Below are 17,938 nucleotides of genomic sequence, written 5' to 3' on the forward strand. Positions count from 1 at the left end.
ATGGCCAGAAACACGATAGGAAACAAAATGGCGTTTAAACGAGACTTGCGGAAAACGCGTCTGACGGCCGAAGGGGGGATAGAAAGACTGGTTCTGCTCATAGGGTGCAATTGCAAGCGATAAAAAAATTCCCTGATTTCCCGGTAGCATAGCTATTTTTCTTAAACAGCACCAAGGTAGGAGTGGGGCATGTTTAATGCTTACTTTTTTAATTAATTTCACTGTTAAAGCTATCATTCAGATACTTTTCAAGGATTTAATTATTTAAAAAAAAAATTCTTAAGACACATTTCAAGAAAGGTGAGAAAGGTGACAAAAGTTGCAAAAGGTGACTAAAAGTAACCAAATTTTTAAAAGGTGACTAAAGGTGAGAAAGGTGACTGACTCCTCGGCCTGAAATAAGAACATTTATAACAGCACAAAGACAAGACGAAGACGAGAACAAAAGGACGAACACTAAATCAGGCAAAAATCCTATCTTTTGAAAGTAGGGGAACAATTTAGGAAGAGGTGTGCCCCTAATTGTTCCTTCAAAGATGGATGAAATTGATTAAAAAATGCCAAACGAAATCCACAGTTTACGTTAGATCTCGACCAAATGTGGCAGGGCGGTTACTTGGGCACCCGAGAAGGAATGTAGAGGGGTTTTCAAACGCCAAAAAAATACTGAACCGTTCGAATTTTGAATTTAGGACCCAAAAATAGTATTAAATGGATTTTCTCCCCGAAATAATCATCTGATTGCCTTAATTTCATTCTTATTCGAAAGACCGCAAAAAATACCCCTGAAGTAGATTTATTTCTTTCGGATTTAAAAACCTCCAAGGCTGTAAAATCACCAGCAGAAAAGTTATAAGCATTTTTAATTGAAGTCGAACATCATATTAAATCGAAAATTTATCGTCTAAAACGACCAATGGTTGGAAAAACTAATTTTTTTTTTTTTTTTGGAGCGAACTACAGCAACAACTACTTTATTGTAAATGTTGTTAACTACAACTACATTTTCAAAATGTAGCAACTACAAACTATTTTTGAAAAGTAGTCGCTACTCCGCTACTTTTTAAAAAATAAATAAATGAAAAGAATACTCATACACACCGTTTGAGGATTAAACAAAAAGCTCAAACACTAGTTTAGATCAATAAATTGGCTCATTTGAACATAATATATTACTTAGAATTATTTATTCTTTCATTTTTTTACTGAGTCATTTGTCATTCCAAACATTTTTTACGATTTTTACGAGAATTCGCTCCAAGAAAGGATTTAAAAAGTTTTAAGGAATTCAACCTTCAAGTTTTTAATCCTTTCCTGACAGTGAATATTTTATTCAAAAAGTGCAACTCGACTAATTGAAAATATAAATAGGTGCAGTCATAATTTTATTAAAATTTCACATAGACGCGCAAAGATGACATAAAATTGATTTAGATGGTGAAAAACTTATTTTAAGCAGAAGAGAAAAGCATTAATTTTCATTATAGGAGTTAATTTCATAGGAACTTATATTTTGTAGGATCTAGTTGTTTGATTTTGAGCTCCAAGCTAGGGGTCCGGACCTGGATCCCTTCTCCTTTCTTACGCTACTGATAAAATAAAATAAAAGCATTTTTCAATTTTATCGAATGATCTCCAAAATTTACAATTTTTAATAATTTACTTTCATTTTGTTGATATATCAACACTCTATCAGTAAAATCGAAAACAATAAAGAAATAGGAAAAATATTCCAAACGGTACTCATATTTAAAATATAAATTACTTTTAAATAAAAAAAACCGCCTTTAAAAAACAAAGGGAACTAAAAAGCAAAAAATAACCGATTACACATACACACTATTTCCTACCCACACCTAGAAATGAAATTTATTTTACAATTCCAGTACAAAAATCAATTAAACTAATCACCCATTATAAAATAAATACTGATTTTAATTACTATACGATGAATTATTTTAAATACCTAACTAATTATATACGATCTCTTAATTTTAATAACCCTTAAGTCGGGGCCTCCTATAAACTACTACCTAACCTAACTGACAACCCACTGATCCTGAATTAAACACTAATTTAACTGAACACGAAATTAGTCTTTAAAACTAAACCTACTCAGATACGTTAGGTAGTAGTTTATAGGAGGCCCCGACTTCAAAAGGTTATTAAAAATTAAGAGATCGTATATAATTAGTTAGGTATTTAAAATAATTCATTGTATAGTAATTAAAATCAGTATTTATTTTATAATTGGGTGATTAGTTTAATTGATTTTTGTACTGGAATTGTAAAATAAATTTCATTTCTAGGTGTGGATAGGAAATAGTATGTAAGTGTAATCGGTTATTTTTTGCTTTTTAGTTCCTTTGTGTTTTTTTAAGGCTATTTTTTTTATTTAAAAATAATTTATTTTTTGCTTATCAATGGTGTAAATATAAAATAAGTTCGTAGGATAGAGTATGTGCAATGACGCTGAGGCCTTTCTTACGCGCAAGTCGAGTACGCAAACGTCGAACACATGAGTCTGAAAACAACTAAGATGAGTACGATAGAGGAAGAAATAGACCACAGCGTCTCAGAGACTTCCGACGACTGTGAAGAAAGCCTTTTTCAAATGCGTAACTATGTACAAAAAATGTTGTCTCTATAATTAATTCGACTTCATCAAAGTTTGCTTTCCGAAAGCAAATGCACGAGTCACTAAAACAAAACAACAGAAATTGCTTTAAGTTAAAAGTTGTAAATTATATTTCACAACAATACGTATCACATAAACCCTCGATAAAGTTGTCATAGATTTAGGAAAATAGAACTTTGCAAAAGGACGAGTATACGTAGCTCTCAGCATAGTCAAGACTTGAAAAAAAAAAAAAAAAACTCGATTTGATTTAGAACCCTTTAAACTTTTAACTAAACCTCACGATGAACGAGCATTAGCAGAAATGCAACAATTGATCGATCTCATTTCTAATGAAAAATGTAGACTGAATTCGGTATTTAGTTCGAACCACTTAAATTTTTACGGTGTCCCAAGCTACAAATAAACTGTAAATTGCAAGTTGTAAAATTGTAAAATATAAATTGTAACATGGTAAATTGTAAAATTGTAATTTATGTTTCACAAGAGTGTTCAAGTTTGCGTGTCAAAACTCGTGATAAAAGTCGCATAGTTCTTCAAATGCCCCCATTATAGATGAAGCTAAAAAATTCCACTGGAATGAATTTTACGTTTGCTGCAGAGAATCCTTGATTCAAAATGTTCATTTTGATTAATATTAATAATAATGTTTTTTAATACTTTCTTTAACTATGGGTAAAGAAAACACATACCTTTGTTTTATGGAATTTTTTTAACAATGGGTTTTATATTTAATCGTTCGTGAGGGAAATTAAATGAAATTTATTGTTTTTTTACCCATAACATTTCTCTCTAAGCAACAAATAGGATAAATCAAAGATTTGTAACCTTTAAGTAAAGTTAGACCACCCCCTATCCATTAACAAAAAAAAAAAAAAACATAAAAACCGGTTTACTGAGACGATATACAAAGTGAATGAAGTTCAAATCGCTTTAAATCTGAGTATAATATTTGAAGAGTTCTCTCAATTTCATCAAACTCGAACTTGATTGCCATAAGACCGCCGAGGAACTATACCGTTTCAAACATTTAAAAAAAAAAAAAAAAAATCCTAATCGGTACAGGCAGGGGCGTGCGCAGAAATTTTGGGGCCAGTCACAAATGACTTTTCCGGGCCCCTCTCCATATTGTTTTTACCCATATAGTTCACCCCAATTTTCAAAAATATTGGGCCCTCTTCATTCTCAGGCCCAGGTCAACAAATGTTCTTTCTCACCCCCTCCCCCCCGTGCACGCCCCTGGGTATAAGCGTCTTCGAGTATTTATAGAACATTGTACAAAGAAAAAACTAATCTGACGAGTTCAGAGCCTCCTCCTTTTTTCGAAGCCTGCTAATTAGAATAACCCTAATTTCAAATTAAACTGGCAGCATTGTGAAATAGTAAATCTAGAATACTGGTCAAACTTGAAAAATCAGACACCAGTTACAAAATATTATTAAATAATTTAAGTTAAATCATTGGGGGAGGGGTGTTCTGTATTTAATTCCCCTTGGATGGAACACTAAATATGTTTGAAAACTGAATTATCAAAAAAAAAAAAAAAACACATTTTAGTGCATAAATTAAGTTATTTTAGTTAAAAATAGTATTAAGGTAATTGATTCAGCTATTAAAGTAGCAAAATATGTTTAATTTACTGCTTTGCTACATAGTAAAACATTGGTAACACCTATAAGTAAAAAGTAACAGGCGGCGAAAATTAATCATCCATATACCGCGAGAATTCTCGTTCAAGACGAAGGCAAAACCTTTGCTGAGAAAATACACTGGTCACGGAAACACCACGTGACCTGTGACGTAATCCGCCCGCTGAGGTAAGCTGATTTTATCCATAGCGTATGAAATTCAAAGTTTCTTGGATTTCTCCGAGACCCCTTATCAGATCCAGACCAAATTACAATGGGACCATCTGGGAAGTATACCCTTCCAAACAAAAAATTTTTTTTCAAATCGGACCAGTAGTTTTGGAATAATCCGAAAACACACATAAAAAGCCGCATGACGAAATCATAACCTCCTTTTTTGAAGTCGGTTAAAAATATTAATAAATATCCGAAATATAAAACATAAGTAAGAATGCTTACTTTACTTTAGTGTGCAATATTAAGCTACAGTGGACTCACACTACAACGTGATTAGACCTACGCGATATGGCTAAATTGCAAGCTTTTCTCGAGTAACGAATTTTGGAGCTAACTCTAATGCCACACCCCACAATACGAAAATTTTCGGAAGGGAGTCTCAAGGCTTTAGTATCACCTTCTCTATTGGGTACTTTATTAGTTTCGTGAATGGACTTTCCCTTTAGCATCACTGAAAGCAAAAGTGCCCAGCACTATACTAGTCGAAACATCGCTTTGTTAATTTACAAATAGCCACTCCGCATCTTTTCCATTCTAAATATGAAGTTGATGAAACATTATTTCACTTAAGCGTGCTGTTTATCTAAAATTTGATAATGGAAGGGAAAATAGAAAGTTTCTGAGAACTAAAGAAATTTAAAGATTTTCGATATGCTTGAACAACTATAACGTGCGTCGATCGAATATAATTACTGTATCTACTATACACTACTATTGTAGTGCTGCATTTTATTATTGCAACATACTATACGTACCGTACTGTTTCATTTTATGCCTTTCTCTCCCATTGATTTTGTGCATCCTAACCGTATTTTTATTCAACACAGCATTTTTTTTTTAAGTACAGTAAAATTTCAGCTCTCTATGTTTAAATTCGGTAATAGGAAGTTCAGAAAATGGTTAAAACTGCTTGAAGAATGTTTCATATGTCTAAAATAATTGGTATGTTCATGAAAAACCGTATAGATACCCTTTTCCACAATGCGAAATTTCCCTTTTCCACAATGCGAAATTTCAACCTACGCGAGAAGTCTTGGAACGCATCCCTCGCGTAAGTACAGAAGCGGATGACATTGATATCGAAAGTTTTTTGCTGAGCTGGCACAGTTTGCATGAAACGGAAAAATTTCCGTTGTCATACATTTCTATAACACTGTAATATTTGTTGCTAGCCGGCCAAAAAAAAGGCAGTTCAATATCATCCTCTTCCATAACATTTACAGTAGCTTCCATATTAGGAGGATATTGGCACAATATTCTCATTGATATCAAAAATTTTCCTCCGCGGGACATTCTCTGCTGACACTTCAGGGTCCCCCTTAATTACCACTATTTGTAGTTTAACACCACTGCGCTAGAGCACCCAGAGTTTTCCGTCAACCGTTACTAAACTTTCAGAATATTTGACAGCATACAAGAGACACATAACAATAAAATTTGAAGTTAAAATATGGAAAATTTGATGAAATATGAACGTTTGAAGCAGTTGAGTTTTCACTGTGTATGCGCGAAAGATATCAATTTATAACCTTCATATCCAAAGCCCAGATAGCTTCTACACCTCATGATAAAATTCCAGCTCGATAGCTTAAAAATTCAAAACGTTATCAGCGATCTAATGAGCCGAATTTCACGAATCACACTGAATGACGGCAAGCAAGTGTTACCAGTTTGCGAACGATCCTTCACTAGTCGTCGCCTATCAAAGAATTAAAATTCGGCTCATTAGATCGCTGATAACTTTTTAAATTTTTAAGATATCGAGCAGAAATTTTATCACGAGGTGTAGAATCTATCTGGGCTTGGATTATGAAGGTTATATATTGATACCCTTCGCGCATGCGCAGTGAAAAACTCAACTGCTTTAAACGTTCATGTTTCAACAAATTTTCAATATTTTAATTTCAAATGTTATTACATGTGTCTCTTGTATGCTGTCAAATATTCTGAAAGTTTAGTAACGGTTGACGGAAAACTCTGCGTGCTATGAGTCGAAAACCTTAAAATAAAATTTGCATTTTTGAAACAAATGCTTATATTTCCGTGGGTATAAGAGATACTTTCACAAAAATATAAAAATAAATTCTACATAGTTTGTATAGCACTGGCAAAAAAAAAAAAAAAAAAAATCTTTACAATTGGGTAGCGATTAAAGATTTTACATAACTTTTTCTTGTCGTGATTTTTTACTTGGGAATTGGCCGAATACCATATATTCAGCCACAATCATATTCGGAATTCGATCAAATAACTAGGGAGCATACCAAATAAAATCAGGCCAAGAAGTTTGCATGTTAAGTTTTTAAATTGCCAACTAAATGTAAAGTTTTTTTTTTTTTTTGCCGGCACTGTACTATTTCCCTTTATTTAAAACTAGCAGTACCCGCACAGCGATGCCGGTGCTAAAAATTTAATGGAGGTCCGTTGAATAAAAAAATTGAAGCCCCCTCCCCCTCTGATGCGTACTCACCTCTTCAAAAAAAAAAAAACTTTTTAAGTTTCTCTGAAAGTTAAAAATTTTCGTCCAATTAGATTTACATTTGCTTTAAAACTCTATTTAGCGAGTGAAGCGGTTTTTACTGCAATATAAAATATTTCGCCAAATAAACAAAAAAAAGACATCAAATAATATCTTTCAAATGTAAAAATAATTCCATAACTCTAATGTTCATCGCTAAACTTGCCCAGCAACCACGCTATCATAATCCATCCGTCTAACGAAAAAAAAAAAAAAACATTCCGTGGAACATTCAAAATCATTGTCAGAAAAAAAGAAGAAAACGTCGTACATTTCACTCGGATAAAAACTAAATAAAAGTTTCTTTTCTTTCAAAACAAATCGCTAAAACAATGAATTTCATTAACGGTTGCCTTAAAACAATAATCCTAGACTAAACTGCTCAGCTGCTAACGCGCCAAACGACCACGCTACCGGAACCCAGTCCTTTTGCGAGTGGAGCGGATGTTTTTTAATACGCTTTTATTAGCTTCACCTGTATGTATGTATCTTGTAACGGAATCTTGCAGCTCAAATTTCGGCCACTTCCTGCGATCGGATTTCTTTGAAACTTGGCACGTGACCTCAGACCCAATGACAATACAATATTCTATAATCAAATTAATTATTTAACTCTTTTAATTGTTAGTTTCCTCCAATTTTAATCAATATTTTGGCATAAATCCAACAATGTGGAAAAGGAAAAATTTAAAAAAATACATTAAAAAAGGCTCGCAAAAATTATTTAAAAATATCTACAAAAACCTTTAATTTTTCTGCATCAGACAAAATTTGTTCCAATGTTCCACGGTAATTAGAACATGAAATATAATTGTTTTGAACTAATTTCATGCCAAAATTTAGGTGAGCCTTCAATTGGAAATTCATTGCTGATCAGACCATTGTTGAACAAAACTTTTATTCAAATGAATCTCAAATTTTCAAAGTAATATTTAGACACACGGCAGTGTGTCAGCCAAGTTCCGAAATCAGGCGACACATTTGTCAGTGTGTACGAACCATTTCAAGCTACTTTTGACCCCCTTATTTCTCAAAAACTATTAAATCTACGTGCTTGAAATTTTGTATGTCTAATAGAGCTGCATAGTAGACCTATAATCCTAAATTTCATGAGTGTACCTCTTATAGTTATGGAATTATTAAGATCTGAAAAGTGTCATTTTTAACACTGACTCACTCACTCACTCATCAAAATGTTTACGAACTTCCAAGTGCCTCACATACTTGAAATTTGGCATAAAGATAGATTTTGGTATAACTTTGATATACACCCCCAAAAACTACGCGCCAAATCTGGCATTCCCTACCGACTTTTTAGGGTTGCTGTTTCTTATTTTGGTGTTGCCAATTTAGGTTTTTTTCAGCTTTTAGGTTTTTGCTGGTGCCAAATTTAGTATTTTCATGTATTTTGTACCATTTTTTGAATTTTTTTTTAAAGTTTTGTGGCAACAATTTTTGTGGCAACAAAGTTTTGTGTCAACAAAAACAAAAAAAGTCGCCAAATTTCTGATTTGGGGGGGTATATCAAAGTAGTTCCTAGATTTTCATGCGTATGTAAAGGGAAAAATCTAAAAAGTCAAAAAAAAAAAACTACATTAAAGTAGCCAAAAAATTACGCTATTTTTTATGAGCATCACGGCGTAATCACTTTACCGCTCGATTGCAAAATATTTCGCCAAATAAATCAAAACAAAAGTGCTCGTCAAACGTTGCCAAAACAAGGTTGTTGATGTTTTAAATTAACAATTAAATTTCTAACCAAAATGGGGCTTTGAACGATACTTTAAATTCCGCTAAAATAAAAAATGATCCATCAAATATTTAAAATTGCAAATCTAGAGCTAAGCCTTTAAAATCAAAAATAACCAGCTTTAAAATTTATAAAATCTTTAGATCTGAATTAAATGCAACATTTTACAAGAGGAGCAAAAATGGCAGCAATAATTTCAACAATTGAGAAATATTTTCGCCAATTCTGCATATTTTACGATCTACGTTATGATTATCCCCCTGAACAATAAATTCCAGACAGATTTTGAGATGAGTCAGCAATTTTCCTAATTGTCGACAAATCTGAGGACGTCAAAGACCAAGAACTAATGTACTTTGGCCTTGCTGATAAATGGGGAAAACAGACGATTACTGCCTAAAATTGGCGATCGCACCAAGTCCCCAGCTATCGAAATTTCTTCAAAACTTCTAATAAAGAGAAACTGCAAACCAGTGAACCGTAAAAGCAGGGGAAAAAAAGAAATCATATAGTTCTATACTCTTTTGCGTTTATAATTGTCTGAATTAGAACATAACATTTGATTTAGCTTTTCAAAAAGTAATGATATCCCAACAAAACATAAATGTGAAAAAGAATCCAAGTTCGGTCGAAATGAGGTTCGAGGTAGATGATGTCCCCGACAAAAATAGTTCAGATCTAAACTGTCACCAAGTTCCATAGCAGTTCCACATAGATGTTGGATTTTCCCATGTTCTTCAATTCATTTAGAAAACAATTTTTCACTTCCTTTGATAATGGATTTAAAACTTGGCAGGTTTGAAAAAAAAATAGCGATGACTAGAACTTGCCGCAAGTTTAAAATCCATTATCAAAGAAAGTAAAAAATTGTTTTCTAAATGAATTGAAGAACATGGGAAAATCCAACATCTATGTGGAACTGCTATGGAACTTGGTAACAGTTTAGATTTGAACTATTTTTTGTCGGGGACACCGTCTACCTCGAACCTCATTTCGATCGAACTTGGCTTCTTTTTCACATTTATGTTTTGTTGGGATAAATATGATTTCCGCAAACATACATTGATGACTCACAGTAGCTTCCCATCGGGGTGCCCTTGTCTTAACTTCAAGATATTATTTCGCACTCGGTTTATAAATAATTTCGTCGCCTGATAATTCTCCAACATAAGACTAAAAAACAGAAAAATAATATAATAGTTCAAAAAACTAAAAAAACACGCTTTCGTAGCAAAATGAAATAAAAAGTGAAAAATAATCTTTGGATGAAAGTAGTTGACCAATCACTTAATTTTAATGTAATACAAAAAAGCGTGGGGGACTTCTTTTGTCTTGAATTTCTGTCATTTGTTTTCCAAGCAAAAATGTAAATAGACAGCACCCCACGCTTTTTTGTATTACATTAAAATTAAGTGATTGGTCAACTACAATCATCCAAAGATTATTTTTCACTTTTTAGTTCATTTTGCTACGAAAGCGTGTTTTTTTTAGTTTTTTGAACTATTATATTATTCTTCTGCAATAATAAATGTTTCGCCAAACAAACAAAAAGGTATATGATCACTTTATCAGTAGCTTTCAAATCTTTATGTATTAAGAGCTGCATTTCCCGGCTTTGCCCGGTCTACCTTGAGAATAAAAATTGTGTCGAGTGATATATATTCAACAATCAGGGTTAAATAAAAGAAAAAAAAAACACCACGCAAAATTACCCTTCCAAACATTGATGACAGATATTAAAATACTTTTAAGAAATTAAAATGCGAAAGATGGATTTTGAAAGCGTAACCATGGAAACATGAAATAAAATAAGACTGAGGAAATAAACAATGGATTCAAAAAGCGTAACCGTGGAAACGTGAAAATAAAATAGTTGACAACCTTAATCAAAATGACATATTTCGAAATTGATTTTAAAACGCTTGTAACTTTTTTCCCTTTGAAGATAGAAGCTAATTTTTTTCGACCAAAGGTCGAGATATTTCTGGAGTAAAAAATGTAGCTTTTTTCAATGGTGTCAAAAAGAAAACTGTGGGACTATTCCTTTACTTTTTATTGATAGATTTAATGAAGAAAGTAGTGCCTAAATTTCAGTTAAGCCTAAAAAAGTTCGAGCTAAAAACGCTAATTACTCCCGTCGTAATGAAGTTAGAGTATCGAAACAAACTGCTTAGAACGCGGAAAATTCTACCCTTTTCAACGATACATAATATTAATATGTGCAAGTAATTTTTCACCCCTTTAATAGCCAATAATAGGCAATTTGCGTGAAATTTGGGCCTAAATTGGAATAAAAAAAGAACTAATTATCGGATTTTTTTCGAATTATAGCCTATGTTACTCAGTGAGAAGGCATCTTTCATACAGTGAAAGAATTTTTTAAGTAGGTGCCGTGGTTCCACAGATTACCTCGAACATATAAACACACAAAAATTCGTCCTCTCTCTTTATAATATTAGTAAAGATTAGAACTTATAAAATGGAGGGAACGTTTTTGATGTTCTCATAACGATTTCCACTATTTTTTCCTTTTTTTTAATTACTTTTTTTTTCAACTTTTCAATAAAAAGATATCGGTTTCCATTAAAATATTTTAATATCACTGTAATTTTAAGAAAAGATCTTCGCTTTAAACTGATATTCTTCTTTAATCAACAGGGCAATTTTATTTTAAGGGCATTTTTTGCTGGTCTTTAGGACATCTTTTAATACGTTAAAAGGCAATTTTATGGATCTTTTAGGTCGCAAATTTTGGGCTGTATTTATTTCATCCTTGTAGCTACAACCAAACTCAGTTTTCAGCGTTTATCAAAGTGACCTATTTGATTCGCGAAATTGAAGTATAATACACAAAAATAATTCATAAAAATACGCAAATGATAGACTAGAAGAACATACCAAGTTGATTAAGAAGTGTTTGTTTTTATCGTAACTATAATTTTTATGTTTAAAGCGAATTCTTTTCAACCGTGTTGATATCATAAATGACCAAAAAAAAAATTTTTTTTTTAAAGGATAACTCTCCACCAAGAACGGTTGTCGAACCCTGTTTTGCACAGCGGCATAGGATAAAAATTTTCCTATATTGTATTTTCTCTGCGCTAACACTGTTGAAAAGGCAAAAACACATTTACAGAGTTTGGTTGCTTCAGACATGCTTTTACTTCAGAAGTTTTCTACTGTAAAATTTAACTCAAAGCTCAATTTTCTATTTACAAAAAAAAGAAAGAAAAAGAAAGAAAGAAAGAGTCAACCGGAAATGGGTCACAGGTCCAATTTATGAATAAATCACCAATAACAATCCCCACATCGCAAATAACCACAGCTTCTCGCTATTACACATTTTCAACCCCATTCGAAAAGGCAATTTTTCATCATTTTATTTCTCATCGGGATTTACATACCTCTAGTTCTAGTGCACACACACATCTCTGTGACAAATCAATACTACCAACGCTATTTATCCGAATAAATTTAAATCAACTGCATTAGAGATGGGAACGATCGAAAAAACAGTTTTTTTTTCTTTTTATAATGGAGAAATTTATTCCCGCTCGAGAAAACACAAAAAAATTTAAAATTTTAATTGCAAAATAATGCACTCAGAAATTTATAATGTTTTCTTTCCAATTTTTTTTTTCATTATTTGTTTAATATCCTTATGAAAACACTAACTTGCATTATGGTAAGCTATAAGATAATTTAATTTCCCTATGCACCAAAGTATTATTTGCTACTTTTCTCACTAAAGCTGTAAAGGTATACACAGGACATATTCATATCAATAACATCAATTAGTGGAAATGTTTAAGTTAAATATTTTAATATAATTTCATTTAACGTGCGTGTGTACATAACCAGTACACATGTATGTAAATGCGTGTATCGTGTAACAAACTTTTTGTAGGAAAAGAAATACAACTTCCTGTTTAAAATCTCACAATTAACAAAAATGTTTTAAAAAACTCAAAGAATGATTTAACAATTTATAAAAATTTCATTCTACTCAAAATTAACGGCTGAAGGATGATTTAAATAATTTGGATAACTTTTGGTAGAAATTTACCGGCAGTTAGAAAACAGAAAGGATATTTTAGTAGCAAATATTTTATGCATAATTCTCAGATTTTAAAAAGAATCCAGACAGCATGCATTTTTAAATATTTAGCACATGTTAAATTTTGTAGGGAAATATAACTATTAAATTTCATTTTAATTCTTTAAAAACATTTTTTCTATTTTTCCAAGAAAAACATTTCTTGCAAAAATTTTAGAAAATTTTGCATCTTTAAACTGCATTACTCCCTATCTCAACTCAAGATAAGGCCTTCTATGTTTGGAACCATAATGTAAAAATGAAAGTCCACCTACTAACTTGGTACATTCCTCTTTCCGACTTTATATAATGAGAGAATCTTTTGAAACTTTTTCTGAACTGGCAGCAGGCCCTGTTTTTACTTCCTTGCACTTGCATTGTATTTGAATAGCATTTCCTACTCAAAGTTCTAACTATTCATGCACACCATCTTCAATTTGATTCTAATTATTTCATCTTGATTTCAGAATATAGATTTGAAAATGTGTATGCATGTGTAAAACATCTTGCATAATTCAAAAGGTTTTAAAATTTAGAGCGGGATTTCCACCAAAATTTCACAAATCCACTCTTGTAAATAGTCTGAACCAGAGATTCCCACCCACATTACAATACTTCAGGGTCCTTCATGCCTACCACTACATGTGGCTTAACTGGGTGGATGGGGGACTTGAAGACAGCTCTGTTTCTTTTATCTAGACTTGAAGACAAGTAACTTTGATCCAGCCCTCCCTGAAGTATTGATTGGGAAGGGGAATTCGGAGGACTTAGAAATTACAACTAGATTTAACATTGAACCTGCAACACACAGTAGCACAATGCCTTACTAATCAGGACACCCTGACCAATTCCCACCCACAAATGATTTGAAATTCTGTAAAAATCATTTTCATCATCTCATTCAATCATTTTCAAATCCCCGATTGAGTCACAGAGAAAACACTAATTTGCATAATACAGAACTACACAGAAAGATGTAACAGTAAAACAATATTGCTGCCTTTTCATCCACTCAAAAATTGTGATGCCCTTCAAACAAAAAGTAGGAAGCTAATGACACAAAAATGGGGAGAACATGCTTGGCTAGCTGAACAGGTCCTACTCTAGGATTCTAAAACTTGAATTCAGCATTAGAAATAATTGGCCATTAGTCACATGTTAGACCAAAAATTCTGATTTGATGCCTAGAGTTTAGATACTTAGTTGCCAAGTTTAATGCTCAAAATTTTGAAAGAAAAAAAAAATTGTCATTGCAGATCAGGTCCCTCATTTCAAAGTTTCTGGGTGGAAGGAGAGAGAGGTGAGTCCTTAATTACATGCGTTATGTTTTTAACCCAGGGGAGGGGGACAAATGGTCGGTCTGATTCCCCAAACAACAAGTCAGCTACAGATATTTTAACTTTTACTCAAGTATTTTGCTTAAGAAATTTTAAGAATTCTAAGGCTACAAATAACTTTGCGATACGTTTTTCTTTTTTTTTTTTTAAATTTAAACCTAGTCTAAATTTACAAAGTATGCAATACAGATGATTTAGTATGACATAATTAAAATTCAATCGAACGTTTCACCATTGATCGCAAAGCAATATTGTATTTTTCTCCAGTTACCTCGCTTTGCCTCCTTCCATCCTCTCCTCTTGTCATAGTCACACTATATTGCAATGCATAAACATATTGTTACGAATAATGTGTGATGTTTCACTTTCTCACTATCCCTTCCCTCTACTGTGTCACAAACTGTCATAATTTAACCAACTCTAACTTCCCTTAACCATGACATCATTTGTGGATGACATCATACACGTTTTGTTTTTTCCTCAACTACTTTCAATTTTTTCTAATTTATCCTATTTTTATGCCATTCTACAATTAGTTTGTTACAGTTTTTCAAACATAAAATCCATTGCTATTTTATTAATTAGCAGTTGCATTTACAATATCAAAATTAATAGCATATAAGACTTTTTGAAAAAAGTATTGCTTGACGGTTTTTCTAGAAGGGGAATAATGTAATAAATTTTGGTTCTCTTTGTTTCATTTTGTTTTAGTTCTATAGTTAATTACCTATTTTAGTTTTTTACTGCTTGTTGTTACACCTTGCTGCATTCCTCAATGATTTTATATCCAAAAGCTCACACTTCTCTGCATTGAAAAAGGGGTTCCTTGAAGCCCTGAAACAGGTGTCTGCAACGTGTTGCTAAATCAGGTATTTATACCGTTGGTTTTCCTACTCTTACTGATGTTACTGAGTGGGGGGAGGGAAGGGGGGTCCCCAAGGTACTTCTATTCATTTTAAAGACAGCTGTAGTACTTGCATTTGTATATTTTGTATGAAAACTAAGAAAATTCTCTTCAAATAATTGTTGAGGCCCAGAAAAGTTGTCACAATTCTAACCAGTTCTTCTTGTTTCTCAGAGTAGCAACTGCAATATTGCAATTTGAACCCTGGATTTCCTGGTTTTGCGGCACAAAATCAAACACACTAAACTACCTTCTCAAACCGAAAATGTGCATGTAACTAGGAAAGACCGAAATTTTAGAATGTCATCCTACATGTTTTTTCATCTGTTTCTGTAACTGAAAATATTCTTTTGAAACAGCATGAAAGTCGTTATGCAGTCATCATTCTGTGTCCGAAGAGGTTCACTGAAAGTCAAACAAAAGGGTTTTGTGTCCCGATGAGTGTTCATTCGGTTTCGGCAAACGCATATGCTCAAATTTTTCTGACAAGCCTTGGTTTATATTCTTCAGACCCTTTGGGGAGTTCATTAAGGAACATTAGCACCAGCGACTTTAAATGGGGAGGACGAGCAGGGTAATTACCCTGGGCACCAAGATACGCGAGGATGTCATAAAGTGAGCTTTTGCTTCATACAATTTAGTATTTTAATGTTATTTCTTTTTTAAAATATTTTTTTAATGCTAACACATAATAGATATTAATTACAGATTTATTTGTTGCTTTTATTATATGACAGTCATAGATTTCAAATTTCAAGTTCAATTACGTGATCATGAAAATTAAAATACAAACTGTTTGGTACTTTTGCATTGTATGTCTGTAGCACTTGTTAGTCCAATTTTGGCGGCTTTGAAAGAAGACCTATAAATTTTCATCTAATGGGTACTGATGTATTATAACCAACTTTATCTTTAGGGGTGAGGTAGCTAGAAAATATTCACCCCGGGTACCGTCATCTCTTAAGACAGCCCTGATTGGCACCATACTTATGAAGGGGAAACATTCCTCTATCAAGCCCTGTATGGAGAGCATATTTTCATATATTCTGTCTCAATTGGAAAATGTTGATGGTTTTTAGAGCATAATAATAATATAAAAAACTTGTAAATTATAAAAGAATATTGCAATAATCAATCTAAGAGTTTATTCTCCAATATTTGCAGAATTTCAGGATTTTTATATGCCTAGTGAAATACTGTTGGGCAATAAAGAGATATGAAATCTAGAACTTGACAAACTTAAGGTGTCGAAACCCAGGGACATACGTTCCAATAGGAGGTCACTGTAACTTGCAGAAAAAATTTCTTATTTGGTAATGTTTTTCTGATAATTCGCCAACTTTGGGACATTATTGCAATTGCCCGAATGACTATTTTGATTAGATGTCTTTATGTGTGTTGCCCACCCGTATTTTATCATTGGAAAATTTTGGAATTACATTCGGCAAATAGGGAATTTCCGCCCTCCCAAAAATTTTAATTTATGGCACTGCTGGTTGAACCACAAAACCAGAAAGCTAAAATATAAAAGATGATATTGTTCATGAAAGTTACATGGATGGGCGAAAGGAGTCATAATCTATTAAATTTTCTCGAAATAAAACCCGGAGTTTATATCCAAAAAATATATCTGCACAATATTTTGCAATGGTTTAAGTAAAATTTTTTGGATCCAGGTTTTTAAAAAATTATATCAAATATCTTTAGAAACAAGTTTTGAACAACATTGCATGAACTCAATGAAATTCAGATAAAACTTGTAAATTAAAATTAGGTGTTATTCAATGACAAAAATAAGCAATGAATAAAATTATAAAGTAGTTTGATTCATTATTCAATATTAATTAAAAAATTATTTATTAATTTATGGTATAGAATTGTTTTTAGATTCTGTGATATTTTATTTCCACAGCATTAATATTACATATCTAACATTTCACACATATTGCAAAAAATAGGTTTAAAAAAAAAACATTATTTGAAATATTGGTTTTTCTGAATTTTAAAACATTGTGTTACTCAGCATGATTACTGAATTTTATCTATCTTCTTTTTTTTTTAGTTGAAAAAAGATTTTTTGATGAAAAAATTCATCATTTACCCATCAATATTAAAGATTTAAAAAAACAACATAACCATTTTTAAGATATAATGCTGTTTAATATAAAATATTTAAAATTTGAACTTTTTACCATAAAAATTTATATAATATGGAAAAGAAAAAAAATATAGACTTAATATTAAATTTTTACCTGAGGTAAATTTGCTTGCAATTGCCTCTGCAAAGCTTCTTTCTCTTTACCCAAATCGCCGAGCTTGATATGAGTGTTGGCCAAATTTTCCTGTGTATCCCGCAAAGTTTCCAAAAGCTTGTCACGTTCGTCCAAAATATTCACCATGAGTTGCTCGAAATTGGCCTCATCCGCCGAAAATTGACCGCCCCTTTGCCCCAGACTGTCCTCGGCGATCGTCGGCATAACATCACACATCATATTCCACATTTTGGGAGATTATTTGACAGAATTCGGGACTAATTTTTAAGGAGAAATTTCTCACACTAACCAATCCATCTTTGGATGCTCTTCAACGTGCTATCACAGTGGTATCTTTGCAAACTTTTTCACGTCTTTTGTCACATGAAAGAGGGAAATTATGTCAAAGAGCAAGCATCAATTTTAGGCCATTCAAATATATTTGCAGAGAAATGAAGGCTGAAGATTAAAATACAATCTATTTTCATTTTCCGAAACGTTGATACTGCGATCATGGTGAAACAATCTAATTCTGGAAAGCTGCACCACACACAAATTTTCACTTCAAATTCAACTTT

The 17,938-nt window shown here is 32.4% G+C and overlaps 1 protein-coding gene across 1 annotated transcript in view; it reads right to left on the bottom strand.

The window, feature by feature from the left end:
- Positions 1 to 17,609, bottom strand: part of LOC129220612 (liprin-alpha-1-like) — a 183,490-nt gene extending 165,881 nt beyond the window's left edge. The window contains 1 exon segment of the mRNA XM_054855042.1: positions 17,361 to 17,609. Coding sequence (XP_054711017.1) covers positions 17,361 to 17,609 — 249 coding nt within the window.
- Between the last annotated feature and the right edge of the window lie 329 nt (positions 17,610 to 17,938).

Source organism: Uloborus diversus, chromosome 4 (assembly GCF_026930045.1).
Source record: "Uloborus diversus isolate 005 chromosome 4, Udiv.v.3.1, whole genome shotgun sequence".
NCBI classification, from domain to species: domain Eukaryota; kingdom Metazoa; phylum Arthropoda; class Arachnida; order Araneae; family Uloboridae; genus Uloborus; species Uloborus diversus.